The sequence below is a fragment of the Oryza brachyantha genome, chromosome 5 (genome assembly GCF_000231095.2).
Source record: "Oryza brachyantha chromosome 5, ObraRS2, whole genome shotgun sequence".
Classification (NCBI taxonomy): domain Eukaryota; kingdom Viridiplantae; phylum Streptophyta; class Magnoliopsida; order Poales; family Poaceae; genus Oryza; species Oryza brachyantha.
Genome location: NC_023167.2, coordinates 11007730 through 11024988, shown reverse-complemented (window position 1 = coordinate 11024988; position 17259 = coordinate 11007730). Strand labels below are relative to the sequence as shown.

The 17259-nt window shown below is 38.7% G+C and overlaps 2 protein-coding genes across 10 annotated transcripts; both read right to left on the bottom strand.

The window, feature by feature from the left end:
• Positions 1–3438: 3438 nt before the first annotated feature.
• Positions 3439–10497, bottom strand: LOC107304231. Of its 7 annotated transcripts, XR_001550266.2 has the most exons (5): positions 10208–10497; positions 9866–10130; positions 9445–9508; positions 9292–9363; positions 9116–9199 (listed from the first exon to the last, which is right to left on the bottom strand). XR_001550266.2 is itself a non-coding variant. In XM_015837427.2 (4 exons), the coding sequence occupies exons 1-4, from the start codon at positions 10312–10314 to the stop codon at positions 3582–3584; spliced, it is 375 nt and encodes a 124-aa protein (XP_015692913.2). In that variant the 5' UTR covers positions 10315–10497; the 3' UTR covers positions 3439–3581. The 7 variants fall into 7 exon arrangements, 3 of the variants coding, with proteins under 3 accessions (XP_015692913.2, XP_015692914.2, XP_015692912.2); XM_015837427.2 differs by lacking the exons at positions 9116–9199; positions 9292–9363 and adding an exon at positions 3439–3593 and having other exon boundaries at positions 9866–10057; XM_015837428.2 differs by lacking the exons at positions 9116–9199; positions 9292–9363 and adding an exon at positions 3439–3556 and having other exon boundaries at positions 9866–10057.
• Positions 10498–11839: 1342 nt separating this feature from the next.
• On the bottom strand, positions 11840–16127 carry LOC102703397. Of its 3 annotated transcripts, none has more exons than XM_015837349.2 (6): positions 16076–16127; positions 14855–15161; positions 13521–13828; positions 13398–13445; positions 12577–12986; positions 11840–12476 (listed from the first exon to the last, which is right to left on the bottom strand). In XM_015837349.2, exons 2-6 carry the CDS (start codon positions 15151–15153, stop codon positions 12138–12140), a joined length of 1404 nt encoding a protein of 467 aa, XP_015692835.1. In that variant the 5' UTR covers positions 15154–15161; positions 16076–16127; the 3' UTR covers positions 11840–12137. The 3 variants fall into 3 exon arrangements, with proteins under 3 accessions (XP_015692835.1, XP_006654313.1, XP_015692836.1); XM_006654250.3 differs by having other exon boundaries at positions 12577–12983; XM_015837350.1 differs by having other exon boundaries at positions 14855–15158; positions 16076–16099.
• Positions 16128–17259: the final 1132 nt, after the last annotated feature.

The following is a 17259-nucleotide window of genomic DNA, read 5'->3' as shown; positions in this document are numbered from 1 at the left end:
AATTTGCCAGTCGTTTTTTTCTAAATTGCATGGATGCCACTCGAATGATAGTTTTAGTGGTATTTTTGTAATTTTCTAGTGGCAGTTTTACAATAATATTTTAATCCAGGGGCAAATTTGCAATTGTCCCTTATTTCTATGGCATCGCTTCTCAATCGAACTTCCTCACCATGCCAGATCCAACTGTCGTAATCTAGCATGAAGTCTCTTCTCACTAAGTGACTATGTATTAGCACTCGACTTTTTCAAGACTTCTCATTCTTACGGTCCATACATGGGAAGCACGTGAACTGAGCATTTCTCGCATGCTTGTCATCTTCTACTGCCTTTAGAAATTCCCAAGTCCACTTCCATGTTCACTGCTCAAATGATTTATGTGGTACATCCAAGTTCAATCCATCTACGATCAATTGAGAACATTATCATTAGCGGCCATTACTAAATTACCAGCGTTAATTAATTCATGTATATATATGCATGTCTCTATATCCCCTAACATACCTCAACATGAATCTTACAGATTATACACTACTGTCTTTACGAAATATTACATTGATAACACTTAATTGATCATAAAAGATGTAATAAATCAAGGTTGAACGATAAGCTTCCACGGAAACTACCATAATACTTGCAAAATTATATAATAATGTTGCCTTCTGTCTATGAATTCTGGAATAAAGGTGTAATCAATAATACCTTCCTTTGTGCAATTTAACGTTCCATTTAATTTTGGCAAAAATTCACCGCCTCACTCTCCAACCCAAAATGTAAATAATCAAATGGGCTAGGATAGCCAAAATTTTGGTTCACATGGGTATCTATAGAGTCCCAATAAACTACATCAAATATTTATAAAAATCTCCCATGGCTCACAATAAATGAGTCGTGACTGATATTATGATATCCGTCATAGTTCTGTAATACACACCTGTTATGGTTAATGGGCTATATTAGTCACGGTTGGTAGTTTGAGAACCATTATAGATATTGAAGTATCGGTAACGGCTCTCTATTTGGGATTGCTACCGATATATTATCACGACTATATTACTTGGCTCGTGACAGATACTGCTCTATTCGTCACGGTCCAATAGAGTTGGCCATATCAGATACAGATCTCGTTACGGTCCGTTACGGGCTGAATAGAGCTGTTACGGTAACAGTGTTCCCGATAGAGTGATCTATAGTAGTGTCTATTAAACTACGGACGGATCGAGTACCACTTATCAGAATATGACATGCTTAATTACGAGAAAAAGGGTCACGACTACTTTGCATGTCTTTTTAGTGCGTGTTAGGACACTTCAGTCAGTCTCAATGCATAGTTTCATGGCATAGTTACCAAAACTGTAAACTAGGTAACCGAGCCAGATGAGTTTCATGTAGATGAAACTCCCCTCTCATCTTATGAAACTCTCTTATTTAACGATCCTGTCCAAGTCAACAATTTTACTGACGTGACATCTTATTTAATGTACATGACATCCCATGAAACATGTATTGAGACTGACTTAGGATGCGATTTGTATGTGTGCGCACGCGTCTTACATGTAATTAATAAAAACGGAATGATATGATTCTATGTAAGCGTGTGTTAGCAGATTTTATTCCGGTACGTTAGGGTGGCGCATCAGTTTCGTCATGGACATAAAAGAAAACTGATTTTGAGCCCTGGAATTACCTACTACGCTTAGCTAACAGCGTACGTCGTACGTCATGAAAAGGATACAAGGTCTTAAGTAATCTTCTAGGAAGATCGATCAGTTCACCGAGAGAAAACTTGACATCCTTTTTGGCAGCACGCAGGCCGGCAGCTTGTGTTATTGTAGCTAGCTAGCTAGCTACAGGTTAACTTCTTCGACCGTCATAGCTAGCATCCATGAACCTCTTGTCGTTTCATCACCACTCTTAAGTATTTTACTTAAGGCTGCGCTCTTTGGATGGATAAAGAAATTGAAAGATAAGAAATTATTCGATTTTAGTAGCTATTTAACGATATAAACAAATAAAACTAACTATTATCTCTGTTCCACGTTATAAAACTTTCTAGCTTACCTAGATTCATACGTATATATACTAATGAATCTAGACACATATATAAACTGTATACTTTATAATAATATATACATAGATGAATCTAGACAAACCCATAAAGTCTTATAATATGGAAATGGTGAGTACTATAAACTTGAAATAGGTTTTTTTAGAAAGATAAGGTAATGAATTTCTATATAATTTTTTTTTCAAAAAACACATCATTTATCATTTTGGTGATGATACGCACATAAGTCGATAAAAAATCTGGGGATAATCTGTACAAATGAACTCAGCCTAATTGAATTGTCAAAATAGCTGAGTGATTTTATGATGACTATTAATTAACGATACAAATGAATAAACCAACTATATATTATTATAAAGTTAAAAAATAATTTCAAACTAGTTTAATGAGAAACTTATATATGATTTTTTATAATAAAAATAACGGATTAATTAGGGTGTACACTAGAAAGAATGTCCACCAAGCATATATACAAACCAAGAGTGAAGAGACACCTCCCAACAACGTGAGAGTAACGCAACAATCTTAAAAACAAATTAAACACCTCCCTATCAAGAGAGAAAAGCACAGCAACTACCTACCAAAATACCACAGCAAACAGCAAGCTCAACTTCCAACACGTTTTCTGAAATTCCAGCCGGCATAAGCGAAGAAATTAATCCATCACCCACAACTCCAATAACTTGCAGCTAGTCTTTAATTAATAGCCTCGCCCAAAGTCTTACCAGTGCGTCCCTTTGAAAATTATCTGAAAAAAGATGTAGGCCTGGATGCCATAAAGATCACGTCCAGGGCTGGCTATATATTTTTTAGGGCCACAGGCGAACTCGTCATTGTAGAACCTTAAAACTGATTTTTTATTTATAATATATAGTTATGTAAGTCATAAGACACAATCACGTAAATAAACATTACTATTATAGAACTGTGAAATTAAAGTATTAAAATAGTATAATACCTTAAGTTGTTGATGAGAAATACCCATTGTTTTTTATAAAAATGAACTTCTACGAGCATTTGTTGAAGCAAAATCATCATTGATATTTAATTTGTGAAATAAATCGGTAATTGAACCACGTCTCAAATACTAAAACAAATTCATATAATGTATGCATTGGCGCTTCACAACAGGTCCTGGACCAAAATCGATGGGATAAGGGAGTATGATAATACGCGAAAAATAGGAGTGATTGTTTGGTTTTTCGTGAAAAAAAGCCAAATAACATATTTGCAAATGAAAAATAATTTATGAGTAAAATTTTTATATACGTATTCTTAGCGAACTAAAAGTCAATGCTAGAAAAATAACTTTGGTGAAAAAGCCCAAAATCAACTCTAAATTTAAGGTTAGAATTCAAACTTTGCCTTATAAACATAAGCAGAGGCGAATAGATGGAAGGTGTGCTCTGGAGGTAGTAGACCCCATCTGGCGTGGGCCCTAGGCCATTGCCCCACCGCCCATGCCTAGAGCCGACCTTGATCACGTCATCCCTACGTAGCCATAAAACCCAAAGCATTATAGCACGCCCTAGAAAAAAAAGTACCGTATTAGCTTAGGTTCCACATCATTCAACCATCCTTCAAACATATATATGATTCATGTTAAGAGGTCATGACAATGTAACTCTGGTCATGACAATGTAACTTTAAATAGAATAGGATGGTTCTAGGTTCTATTCCTCTTTAATCAAAGGTAATTATTGTGGTAAAAACTAGTTGGTGAGAAATGTGGAAGTCTCTCTAGCATGAAAAAGAAGTAGGAGTAGTATAGAGACAATAAAGTGCCACGCCATCGCTGCCGTAATCAAGTTAAGAGTGTGTAACTGCGATGCACGACAACTAAATGACGCAAGCATATACATATAGGAGTACATGCATGGAGATATCAAGTGACGATATATATGTACACCGAAGTCTACATCGAACACGTACATACGTCGACGTCGAACAATCCAAGACGGCACGGCCAGCGACTATTTTTGCCGGAAAATATACAGCAAATTTTGATGAGGGGCTTAAATTGGAGCAAATTCGTCGTACATGTTTGTGTTATATATAGGTGTATGGCTCTATTTATCGGGGTTTAAATTCTAATAACTATAATAATGCATATGTGGTTTATCACGGTTAAATTCTACCGAGGCCGAGTTTGAACACAGGTTAACTAACCATAATCCATCGTTTTTCACGTACACGCTTCTCAAACTACTAAAGCATGTATTTTTTGTAAAACACTGTTATAGAAAAGTTGCTTTAAAAATCATATTAATCCATTTTAATATTTTTATAGCTAATAATTATTTAATCATATAGTAATTCATTGCTACTTTTCCACGCGAGTTACTTATTAGTTGCCACTTTATAAATATGAATTTGGAAATTTTGTTACTCTAGATAAAGGTGAATTGTCCGAATATTTTTGAACTAAACTGGTGAAAATATATTTTTATACTTAGGCAGTAAGTGATGTGCATATGGTGGTAGTCGCATGTCGATAGGGGAAGGTTCACCTGAGTCAAATAAGTACCGAACTCAATATCACTAACTCGTGTTTACGGCCCAACTACATGTGCTAGTATGTGATGCATTAGCTAAATAAGTTGCTCAATGTTTAGCCTTGCATTTTGTAGGCTCAGTAGTATGGGCAGTGTCTATAAAGGACTATGGAGCTATATAGATAAGCTACCTGTGTGTATTGTGGGGGACTAGGTGGTTACCCCATGATGTAGGCGTTTAAGTTTGTCCAATATAATGGTGGTAGTGCCTCGTGGAGAAACATAGGTTTGCTACCGTGGCGCTAGGTTAAGGCATGGGACCGCTACCTAGTGGCTTGTTGTTTAGACCTTGTTGCAGATGAATATAGTGGTAGCTTTGAGTGCTATGCTGGTGATGCAAAATTTTAGGATAGTTCTAACCAGAATCCTAGCCCTAGTCAGTTGCTTGCAGGTTCTTTTGGGTAGTCAACCTTCTGCTGAAATCTGAGTATTGGTTGGTTGACCTATTTAAATAACTTAGTTGTATTTGTATCTCTATGTTTAATTACCTAGAACTATCTTTATGTTGGATGTCATTGCCATGATGAAAGTGTGATATTTGTAGTAACCTAGGACTAGTCAAACACAAGTAAGGAGATGAAACATTTGAGATACTAGATGGATATCCCACGCGTTGCTACGGGAGAACTGTGGGATAATATATTAGATATAAATACTAAAAAAATTTCTTACCTATTATACGATTTTTTTCATGTGTTTATATATTTTTGTGCCTTTATTCATAGGTTATAAATGGTTGGGTTGTATGGTGTGTCTTTTAGGGGAAGTGATGCAATTTACACTCTTGATGAATCACTCAAAGGCTAAAAGCAATTGAGGTGATGTGAAAAGATACAATTTACACCCTTGATGTATCATCCTAAGGCTAAAAACAATTGAGATAATATGGCTTAATTTACACCTTTGATGTATCATCATAAGACTAAAAATAATTGAGGTGATGTGACTTGATGAGTGAAGAGAATGACATTAACTTTATTGAAAGTAGAGATATGGAGGATATTCCAACCGTAGATCAAGTCATTAGACTAATCATGTTTGGTGACCACCATCGTATGGTTTGATAGTCATACTTCGCCAATTGGCGTGACTATTCTTCCAAACATCTATGATGTTAGGAGCCCGGTATTTCAGTTTTACATTATGTTGGATAGTTGATATGTCAAGGTTGTGAAGAGGTTGGATGATTATAATATTTATTTGATTTCACTCAAGATCTCATCAGATATTTCACATTGCTATGTCGACTATCTCTCATGGTGGGTAAAACTATTAAAAAGAGGATGATTGCATTTGGGGGAGAATGTGTCGTGTGAACCCCTAAGAGGGTTTGTTATGAACTGTCTTGTCCATCGTAGAAAACCTAGCAACCGGCAACACGTCTCCCAAATGGATCCACTGTTTAGCTAGTCAGGTGTGAACCGAGAGAGCAGAGTGGCCTACAATGTAGGTCACTTATGACCTATTCACTCGTGCACAGGGGAGGGAATGTTATCCATCCTGTCTTGGTCATCCTCAATCCTATCAAAATCCTATTCACGCTGGGCTTCTATCAGGGCACGTCCGTGACCGTGAGCGTGCTTCACACCTTGCCTCCCATCTGCCGCAATCCATGCAGTAGATGGGGGTAGTTAGGGTTGACTCACCCTCACGTTGCCTTGCCCTGGAGCTCAGGTGCTAGCCAGGTCAGACCTCTAGGTTGGTGGCCACCCTTGACGTGATAGGTAAGGTTCAACTAGGCTAAGGGATCGATCCCCTTGAAAAGATTCTCCCTGACCTCCCCAATCCATTTGGGGCAGTCTTGGTGGAAACATCAGTCTACTTTCAGGCAATCATTGTATATTCTTTGTTTCCCGTGACACCAACAAATATTATAAGACTCTTAATACAACATTACATCTCTTATATAAAAAAATATATGTTCTAAAATTTAATAACATCCTGACCTACAATAGGATCCTGATCTTATGATATAAAATTGAAGTGCAATTTTACAGTCCTTGAGAAGGTACCATAATTTTACACTGAAATTATGGTACCTCTTGGTACCTAGGTAGTAGGAGGTATCAAATTTTGCACTAAAATTTTGATACCTCTCAATACATACTCAAGGACTGTAAAATTGCTCTCAAAAGAATTACTGTGATGGTGATTACCTTGCTTAAAAGTAAGCGGTTTTATCTTTTTCTTATTAGCAAAGGCATACACTTTCCCACCACTTATTAGCCGTAAAAAATATGTCGTTTAAATGGATTAAAATAAAAGTACAAGGCCAGGAGTGTTGTGACTGTTTTGTCATTGGAAGGTATAGAAGTATTTGTACTTTGTTAGTGAGGAGGCGTTGTACCTAACACTAATTACCTATACGTCTTCAAAAACAGAAGAAAAACTTAACATCAGATATAGAGTTGAATTTTCAATCCTACTCCACCTTATGAGGTGTATCTGTTCAGTGATGGGAAGGCATATACCTATGTAAGTATGTGCAAAATCTCTAAAAATACTGAATATTATTGAAATATTATTGAAGTGTGTTGTGTAGTGAACTCATAATTAATTAAATTACATACATACAATCGAACTACTTTTGCACATATTGTCCTCCCTCTATATGCAAATGTTTGACGTTAGATGCTTCATATTTGAAGTAGCCAATATCAAATAAAAGACGTTAGGAGGGAGCAGCTAATTATTTGGTTTACGCTTTGAAAATATATTTTTTTACGGTTTTTTCTTCTAACGCATTAGACCACTTGTTCTAAGCTATATGGTAAGCTTAATTATTTTTTCAAATATCTAATTTGTCTCCATATTTAATTAAATCAATTGTCCGCACGTGTCAATAATTTGCTAACTACTTTGTCTTAAATGAGGCCTATTTAGCTATTGTTATTAGGGCATGTACAAAGGTATTTATTGGCTGAATCTACTAATCACCATGCAAGCAAATTTGATGATGTGGAGAAAAGAGAGAGAATGAGAGAGAGACGTCGTTGTTACACATGACAACGACTTAGAGTCGACTCTTAGCATTTATTAAAGGAAATTTGTTGCATGAGCCTAAATAAAAAGGAAACCAATGTAATAAAAAATTGTTTTATTGTATTAATGGAGAAACTATATATATCCGAGTCCTCCATTATACGTAACATTATAAAATATGGTCTTCTTGTTGACGTGGATTGGACAAGAGTCCATAATAGGCTTTACCTTTGAACATGTATTTAATGGTCGGCATTCTTTTCGGCGGTTAGGATTAACTTATTATTCTCACGCAAGACAAGAACTTTGATTAGCATATGATTAATTAAAAATGATGTATTAAAAAGTAAAATAAAATGGATTTATCTATTTGCTAAAGAGACTTATATAGAAAATTTTCACGCGAAAGACATCATTTAAAACACGGTGACGGGTATCAAATGAATAGAATCTTTTCCGGCATTGTAGGATGGAGCCTATATGCCTATCCTTATCTAGAAGCTAGCTCTTACGTACACTCTGTTCGACTTGATCGGCGAATTGGCCACCTCACATTTGCAGAGAGCTAGTAGAGAAGATATCAGAGGCAACGGCGGCCACACGTATGTGCATGCATATAGGAACAAAATTAACAAGAGCTATCAGATGCAGATCGGTCGAGTAGAGCAGCTAGCATCTGTGTGTCTCAAAAGCGAAACAAAAATGGTCCTCTAGTTGCTTGCTTGGTCGCTTTTCAATCCCTCGTGGTAAGGTGTCCCACCGAACGTACTTGCCCTTTTGTCTCTTCTTTGTCAAGGTTCGGTGGCTCAATAAGCGGTAGAGGCCAGTGGTGGTTGATTAAGAAAATTAGAGATAGAGACTGGTTTAAAAAATTCGGAATCCACCGTAAGTGATTTTTTACCGTGTGCTGCTCCTACTCAAACAAGAAATTCGAGATAGAATAGGAGTCTGTTTCAGTGACCGGTAGAATCTCTGTATCAAATACGAGATAAACCCCCGACTCCCACCAGCGATATAAATACAGAGGAGGAGGGGACGCTCAAATCCAACGTAAAAATTCGTAACCCTAGTTGCCCGATCGTTTGGAGCGCTAGAAGGGAGTTCTGAGGTAATCTCAGGACATTGCAGGTAAAGACCTGAAGACTGCAGGTTTAGAAGTGATAACCGCCGATCTAGTCCCGCCGGGAACGAAGGAAATAAGGTAGAAATCAAGGAAGGGAAAGAAGGGAATCAGATGGCTTCATCTGCAGGTCGATATTTAGTTTTCCGTATTTGAATTAATTGGTGATCATGTATAGATTAGGGTTTAAATTCGTAATATGTTTTTATGGATGAATTCAATTAATCCAACAGCCAGGACGAATTAACATTTAGGTGTAGCATATAGATAAGTTAAATACTAATGTAGATTTTAATTCTTCTTTTAGTTATATGATGTTATGGTATTATATTTAGATGAGGAAAAAAATATAACTTGTAAACATAAAAGTAAGCAATGAAAATTGAAATATACCTTGCTAAAATAAAAGATTGAACACTAGAGCTAGAGGACAGAAGCATAGATGATAGATATATGAAAATAATTTGTCATGGCCCACTGTGAAACAAAAATTAGCGATGTATTAGTAAATTTACAATTAAGATGGATATAATGACCTAAAGAAATAGAAAGAAAATGAAAAGCCATACCGAAAACAAGTTTCAATTGCGACTAGGGACTTTAGGAGATCTAGGCAATTGCATTTGCCCATCTCTCATTTTCTGAAACATTTTTTTTAAATTTGGTTTAGATCAAGCCCTTTGAAAAATCATTGATCACAATCCACAAATTTACCATTTTACCTCTTTGTGCTGCACACTTTCCCTTCCCTTTCTCATCCATCTTCTATTCTTCTCAATTGTCAAACTAACAATTTTTCCAAATCAGTACATGAATCAGAAAATGAGATTAATCAATTTAGTTTAAAATTTATAAGTCAAAGAAAAAGAAGGAGATATAGAGAAACAGGAAAAAAACACCAAATCATCGAATCAGGCCGCGTTCGCCCCCTCCGGCTAGTTAACTTATACCTTCTCATTTTCCGCGCGCACGCTTTTCAAACTGCTAAACGGTATATTTTTTGTAAAAATTTTCAATAGAAAAGTTGTTTTATAAAATCATATTAATCTATTTTATATTTTTTAAATAATTAATAATTAATTAATCATGTACTAATCTATTATTACGTTTTCCATGCCAGAGAATAAGTTAACTAAACTATACCTGCCGAACAGTATAACTGTGAGTATACGCGGCAGCCTCAGTATAACTGTGAGTATACAGTACACAGTTGAATCCCACTTCCGAAGTGCGAGTGCCGGCTGCCGCCCCTGCCGTGGTTGTCTGGTCAAGTGGTCAGCCCACATCACCACGTGCTGCCCTTCTCGGCTGATCCAGATCGTGTCGCCGGCGTCGCTAGGGATATCAATGGATCGGGTCAGGTAGGTTAGAGTATGAACATACCTAACCCGATACCGTACTTCTGTACCTGACATGTATCTGAAATGATTTGCGAGCAAAAAAACTATATCCGAATCCATATCAAATGGGTGCCTGGGTACCCACCGGGTATCTGCTAGTTGTCCGCTCCTCCACCATCGTTGGCCAACCGCTCCTCCGTCGCTGGCCGCCTGCTCCTCCGCGGACGCCACCGGTCTCCTGCTCCACAGCATGGACGGCTCGCCGCCACTTGGATTCCCCCACACATGCCGCCGGTCGTGTGCTCCCCGCGGACGCCGCCAGCCGCCTGCTCATCGGCGAACGCCGCTGGTCGCCTGCTCCCCCGCGAACGCCGCCGGCCACCTGCTCCACAGCGTGGATGGCCCGCCGCTGCTTGTAGTCCGTCGCTGCAGCCGATGGCTGCCCCGCCGCCACTCAGCCAGCAGATATGGAGATTGGAGAGAATTATGAAAGGGATGCATGTATACATATGGTTGTTTATATGGACTAATTGGGCTAAAAATGGCTAATGGGACAAAATTAAATTGTATACATGTCACTGTGTCAACCAAACTTAGCATGTATATATATCATGTTGGGTACGGGTAACCCATGGACAAAAATTTAAACACGGCCACTACCCATTTGATAATTGAGTATCGGGTGGGCATGCCCATGGACAAAAAATTATATCCATATTCATGCCTATCGGGTCGGGTACCCACAGCTAAAATTGTCATCCCTAGGCGTCGCGCCATGGGATTTCGCCGCTCACCAGTGGAGGGGGTTAGCACTGTGGAAAATATCGAATAGAGAGAAAAAAACATATCATCTGTAATGTATTGCACCAATCCTCATGGATGTATTCATAGTATACATAAGTAAGAAAAACTTGTTGCACAAGACAAATATTCTATCGTATCTATCTAGAATTTTATTTTTTTATCTCTAGATATTCTATTAGACTCTTTTATCTTTAACCGTATATATTTATATCTCTAACATCCCCTCTCAGTCGTATATATCAAAGGATGTCCTTAGGTCATTCTACAAATGTCAGAGAATGCCGTTGATGTCAGACCACTAGCTACCTGTTTAGTTTGGTTAAAAAGAATAAAACATGACCATATCTTTGATACTTAGGGCTTCTTAACTAATGTGGACAATGCTTTTGTGATTTGCAGTCTTAGATCAAGTTTGAACGGATTTAAATTAAACATTATTTTGTATTTGTGTAAGTTACCTTTATCTTTTGGATTATCCTTATGCTTATTATAAGCCAAAATTTGAAAATTTGGAGTTGCTTTTGAGATTTTTTTCACCAAACTTTATTTTTTAACGTAGACTTTTAGATCGCTAGAAATATGTATTTTTTATTTACAAATATGTTTGGCAAACAATCACCCCTACTTTAATGTATTCTATTGTTCTAAGACGTACCTGAATTGTGGTGCACCCAATGGTGCAGAACCGTACAGAACCGTACCTCAAATTTTAGCTGGTTTAAGTACTAGATCACCAGCTTCAGAGTGATCGGTAGTTACTCACTCCTTTACTTTCTAGTATTGTTTAGATTTATATGAATTCTAATGAATCTAAACACATATATAAATTATATATATTCATCAATAAATAAATTTAGATAAAGCTAGAAAAAGAAGGTAGTACAGTTACTACTACTACATTCACCATCAAGGTAACAACTGAACCTACTTTGGGAGACCTGGACTGCAAACCGATCGAATGTAAGGGAGAAAGTAGGAACGAAAAACGTCCGAGGAAAGTCCTCACAAGTTACAATGAAGCAATCCAGTTTAACTTGTCACAAGACCATAAACAACGACAGCAAAAGAAAGATGCAAGAGATCTTGGCCTTACAAGCACCTGAGGGCTGAAGCCATCATGCCCCCATTTGCAGATACTCTTACGTCGTTGTTGAAAATACCAGGTACAAAGAGAAAGAACTGCAGTTGCCGTCGTCATCTCATCTAACTAAAATGAAGATCTGAAGCTAAATTGGAAGATTGATTGACTGACTGAGGTAGCTATTACCCACTTATAATTGCCTCTTTCTACGAATCCGAGAGGAGATCCAAGACGAGAAAGGAGATGCGGATGAACCGCCTCGCCTTTGAATTTTGGGCATCCTCCTTCGCCTCTTGCCTGTGTAGCACGGCTTAAAAAACGCTGCCTGAAGACCCAAGCTGGTTGTGGCTTCTTCCTGAGCTGCTTCTTTCTTCACAGCGATCGTCGGGGCGACACTCTCATCCTCAGAGTGTGCCCTGGTTTCTCTCTTGACCGATACCCGTAGTCGCTTGCATGGATGACTGATCACCTCAAAGTTCTGATACCCTTCCTCAGCTGCTTGATTGTCAATTAGTACATCTTCAGAACTCTGCGAGCGACAGAAAAGAGAATTGTTCCTCAGCTGTACATTGTGAAATTTACTCTTATAGTTTGTCATGGTGTGAGATAAACGAGGTGTACAAGCTTACCTGGTGAAATTCTCCCATCTGGTGTGGACCTTCGGCCGACAATAGGCTCATGGTGCTTTCAAAAATATCCATATCATTAGCTTCTCCGTAACTTGAAAGAGCACTCTCGGGCATGGCAGCATCATCCATATCATAATCCGATGTGTCCCTCGGTGATCTTTCAAGAATTTCAGAAGGTTTACCCATACCTGGCGAGCAACTTGAGCTCTGTGCACCGTTGATATGTGTGTTGACTTTGAGTGTTGCTCCCTTACTTTTTTTGGCCATTGCCTTCTTGAGACTAGACCTGAGGCTAAGCACTTTGTCTTGAGCAGATTGAATACTTAAAAGAATCTGCTCGAAAGTAGCATCGCCTCTCTTAATTCCAAGTAGCCAATCAGCATCATTGTTAACTGTGGTGTTTTCATCTGCTGAACAGTCAATACAAGGTTTTGTTAATTGATTAATTATTTTGAATTATCTAGCAAAAACAAATCGTTCTATTCCTAATAAGAGCACATTGATTGGCCATGTCTAAATTTCTTGTTAAACTAAGCTGTACGTGCAATAATACGAACACAAGTTTTACTGATCAATTAATTAATCAAGTCTAAAATCATAGTTTGTAAGGAAAAAAACCTATTACTTCATGACTTGTCTGTTGGTGAAATTTTGTTTCTAACACCACTGATGCAAGATGCACCCAATAAACAAGGACAACAGGAAAGAGAATCCCAATTCTAACAAAACAGATGAATATGGTCAAAACAATACAATCAATACCATTATGCAGGCACAAAATATGATATTTTTTTGAAATCATAAACAACTAACAGTATTACCTGTGTCCCCATTGTCGTCAATAGAAAAGGCATCTACTTCTGTTTTCTCTGCATCATGGTTGCAAGAAGCTATCACAATGGCATTTTTAAAACTCTATTTGTAGAATAGAAGGCAATGCTTACCATAATAAGAAAATACAGTGTGATTTGAGATGTATGATAAAGCATTCATTTTCTCCTCATTTCTCTTTCTTCTCCTCCTCTTCATAGTCTTCCTGCAGCAATGAGAGGAGAAGGGTACTGATCTTGATGAGGAGCAATCCAACTCAATCATTTTTGTTTGCAACTCCTTCTCATGCTTTAGTACTGCAAGTTCTCTGTCATATCTCGATACTTGAGATTGCAAATCCTTCATTCGTAGCTCTAACCATTGGCATCTCCACATTAATGGGCTGATATATTTTCGCCAGTGTTCAGTTACCCGTTTCTTCCTGTAATTGGTGATAAAATATTGTTAATATGCTTTACCTTCTTGATGCTTCCATATGGACTGTACATAAACTAACAATGCTTGGCATATATTAAGGACATGAATATATCACGTGCAACCAATGAAATCTCAGGCCAACTGGTAGAAACACAAATCAACAACCAAACCTAAGTGAGAAAATACATATAACCCCATAATCTACATATATTGTTCCTCATTCTCATTCTGAGCTACTTTTTCCCTATAAGTTGGGTAAGGATGGGCATGGGTCGACCCACGGGTAATTTAGGGTCAGCCCTAGTTCAATAAAATGAACTAAGTTTCACCCAAAATAAAATTTAGTTTATTTAGTTGAACTAAAGTCGATCCTAAAATATCCACGGGTCGACCCATGGCCATCCCTAAAGATGGGTGGGTGGCTGAGTAAACACACCTCAAGTGATGCACTTGCCAAGTTGCTATTATTGTAGTTTTATCATCCTCGGTTCATGTTTGGATGACTTAAATATTATTTATGTATATTTCAATCATCTGAAAGCTTTTGCTATTTTGTAGTACATAATTTATTAAGTGTTAGTAAAGTTCCGCTAAAATCATGTATTACGAGAACCAAAATCTAAAGCTGTCTATGTATAAATATAAAAATAAAATTGATATTATGCCTGGCTGCCAGATTGCTCCTTGAACCAATCTTCCAAGGTTAGCGGACATTGCAGATAAAACAGAGTAATGCTCAATGTTAGCACGGTGTAGTGTTTTTAGAATGATGAGGGGCAATCAGCAGCCAAAAAAAAAAATCTTACATAACAGCTTTGCAGTTGCCAGAATTTTATTTCTATCACTAAGTGATAACCGATGACCCAAGGGATGGATTTCAGATTTAAGGCTTCTTCGGATCACAGGAATTTTACAGGAATTTCAGAGGAAATAGTTCAATTCCTCCAAAATTCCTGTAAAATTCCTCCAAACCGAAGAGGGCCTTACAGGAAGGCATAAAAGCAAGATGTCAGTTATTCGAGATACTTACTTTAATAATCTATCCAAATTGTCTGATACAGCTGCATCCATGAGAGCAGCAGCATCACCATTAGCAGGATAGCGGCAGAACGGTGAGTCGACCTCAATGTCACTAATCTCTGAAGGCCTTGCGTCATCCTCGGACCCTGACAGAGTGTCCCCAAAAGAACTTGAGCACTCTGTAGCATCAGGGTCTTCAGTTTTGACCAATTTGCTGCAAGCAGCACCACTCTCAAGGCCAACAATGTCAACATCCCAATCAACTACTCCATTGGCATCCTCCATTATAGAGCTGGCGCCCACTTCCATTTCTACTGCTAAATTTAAGAAGAGAAAAGCATTATCAGAAAAACTGGTGGTAACATAATATTTGAAAATACATGGCAATGTAGCATCTGGGAATACAAAATTTTAACAAGGTGTGGGGAGACACAATAAAAACATGGTTTTTTTTAGGCATCATGTAACAACATGGACCTAGGGGATCAACTGCGGCAACTAATCACTACAGTAGTTCAATGTTAGAATAATTCCAAGAAAACCAAATGATATCATCGCCAAATAGCAATACAAATCAATGAAGTAACTGGTGCAAACAAGAATTTTATTCAAAGCCAACCGAACCGTGTGCTGAATGAATATAACGAAAAAAACAAATTACAATCTATTCAGCCGCATTACACCTCACCAGTACATTGAACAGTTGCAATTTGAAAAGACACACCCGGTAACAGCAAAGTAACACAAAGTTACCAGGCTAATGATGGACCTACAGAAACCTAGAACTGAATTACTGAAACAACCTCTTCAAGTAGATGCAAGTGAACTTACACCACCCAGGGTCACTACAAAATAAACTGAAACGTAGGCACCGAAAATCTAGAAATCGTGCACACAGCTGAATTATCCACATCGCAAATGGCTCCAAATTCCGACGATGCAATCCTCTGTACCTTTGACGGAGCAACTCTACACCCCCGAGGATTACGCAATTCAAGCAGTTGAAGCAGGAGCCTCAACGCCACCCAAAAAACTTGAGTACTCATTGTTCCACCGTTCCAGGAACATCTAGACGCATCTCTATAGTTCCCAATGGCTCCATTGGCGTCTACTGGTAACTACGGATCACAGACCGGATCCACAAACAGCTAGACAGCTAGTATTCCCGTCGACGAGCTAGCGACCAAACGTGGAGAAACACCGAACCAATCAACGCGAGCGCGAAACTGACCCTAGGGCGCTGCCGGCCGGAGACGCCGTGGCGGCGAGGAACACGTCCGCGCACTCCCGCCGCCCCCGCCGCCGCGGCTGCGTCTGGCGTCGTCTACGCAGGAGAAGGCCGGCGAAGGCGAAGCGAGCACGCGGGCGCACGAGCCGGCAGCGCTACGTCGGCTCGGGATGAATGGCGGGCTCTGTGCAGTGCAGCGGACCGCGGGGAGAAGCTGGCGGCGGCGGCGGCGGCGGCCGCAGCTGAGCAGCGGGACGGCGGGAGGGAGGGAGCGGCTCGCGGGAGGTAATGAAAAGAACGACACAAAAAAAGGGCTTCACAGCCAAGCGAAGCGAGGCAGTAAAAGGACCCAACCGGTGGCGCAATTTTCACTAACCCTAATGGGCCTCCTACATGGGCCTATCTGAGCCCCACTTCTGTACACACCCAGTGGATGTTACTCTTTTTTTTTTTGCAGGGAATTTGAATTGAATAGTTGAGAGGTTCATGTCCTCGGGGAGTTGGGGGTTGAAAGACACACGTGAGTGAGCAGTACTGTAGAAAATTAGATCCGTCTAGTGATTAAATGTTTAAAAATTTTAATTTCATCAATTAAATGCGGTTACTGTTGTTGGATGATAATATGAAGGCATGCACGCAAGTGAAAAATCCCATACATACCCTCTCCGTCCAGCCCTCATATATTACGCGTGTGTTTGACAGAAAAACAAAAATCAAACGTTTGATCAACAGCAGAAGTGCAGAAAATTATATATCTCTTTTGAAATCTGAACCCCGAAAGAAAAGAAAGAAGATAGATTCTCCAGCAAACCGAAGTTTTTGATGTACTAAGAGCAATGTGTCTTGTTGGAGGGCAGAATATATATTTGTTTTTAATTGAACTCTCTACAGCGATGAAACTAAACAAAGCAGACAATGAATCAAGCTTGGCGACCAGCGCAACTGCATGCGAAAACTCCATTGTGCCTGTCGCTGGCTATCTTTCACATTTCTTAAAACCAAATGCATCAAGCTAGCTTCTACAGGCGAAAATCTAATTAATTAAGCAGGAAGCACACCACGCAAGTGTAAGTTCTAACCTCCGCCAGGCAGCATGCTTATATATGTTTAGCGATTCAAAAATAAATACGGTAAGATAAAGTACAATCACAAAATCAACTTTAATATTAAGTATAATTTAAATTTTA

Bases quoted from the DNA above. Each gene is read 5' to 3' on its own strand.
- LOC107304231 (XM_015837426.2), bottom strand. From the start codon at position 10,314: ATGCTGTGGAGCAGGAGACCGGTGGCGTCCGCGGAGGAGCAGGCGGCC. The intron at 9,509-9,865 runs GTATAGTTTAGT...AAAAATTGTTAG, and splicing joins ACAGTTATACTGTTCGGCAG to TTTGACAATTGAGAAGAATA. The intron at 9,364-9,444 runs GTAAAATGGTAA...AAAATGTTTCAG, and splicing joins AAAGTGTGCAGCACAAAGAG to AAAATGAGAGATGGGCAAAT.
- LOC102703397 (XM_015837349.2), bottom strand. From the start codon at position 15,153: ATGGAAGTGGGCGCCAGCTCTATAATGGAGGATGCCAATGGAGTAGTT. The intron at 13,446-13,520 runs GTAAGCATTGCC...ACCATGATGCAG, and splicing joins CACTGTATTTTCTTATTATG to AGAAAACAGAAGTAGATGCC. The intron at 12,987-13,397 runs GTAATACTGTTA...TTGACTGTTCAG, and splicing joins TGACGACAATGGGGACACAG to CAGATGAAAACACCACAGTT.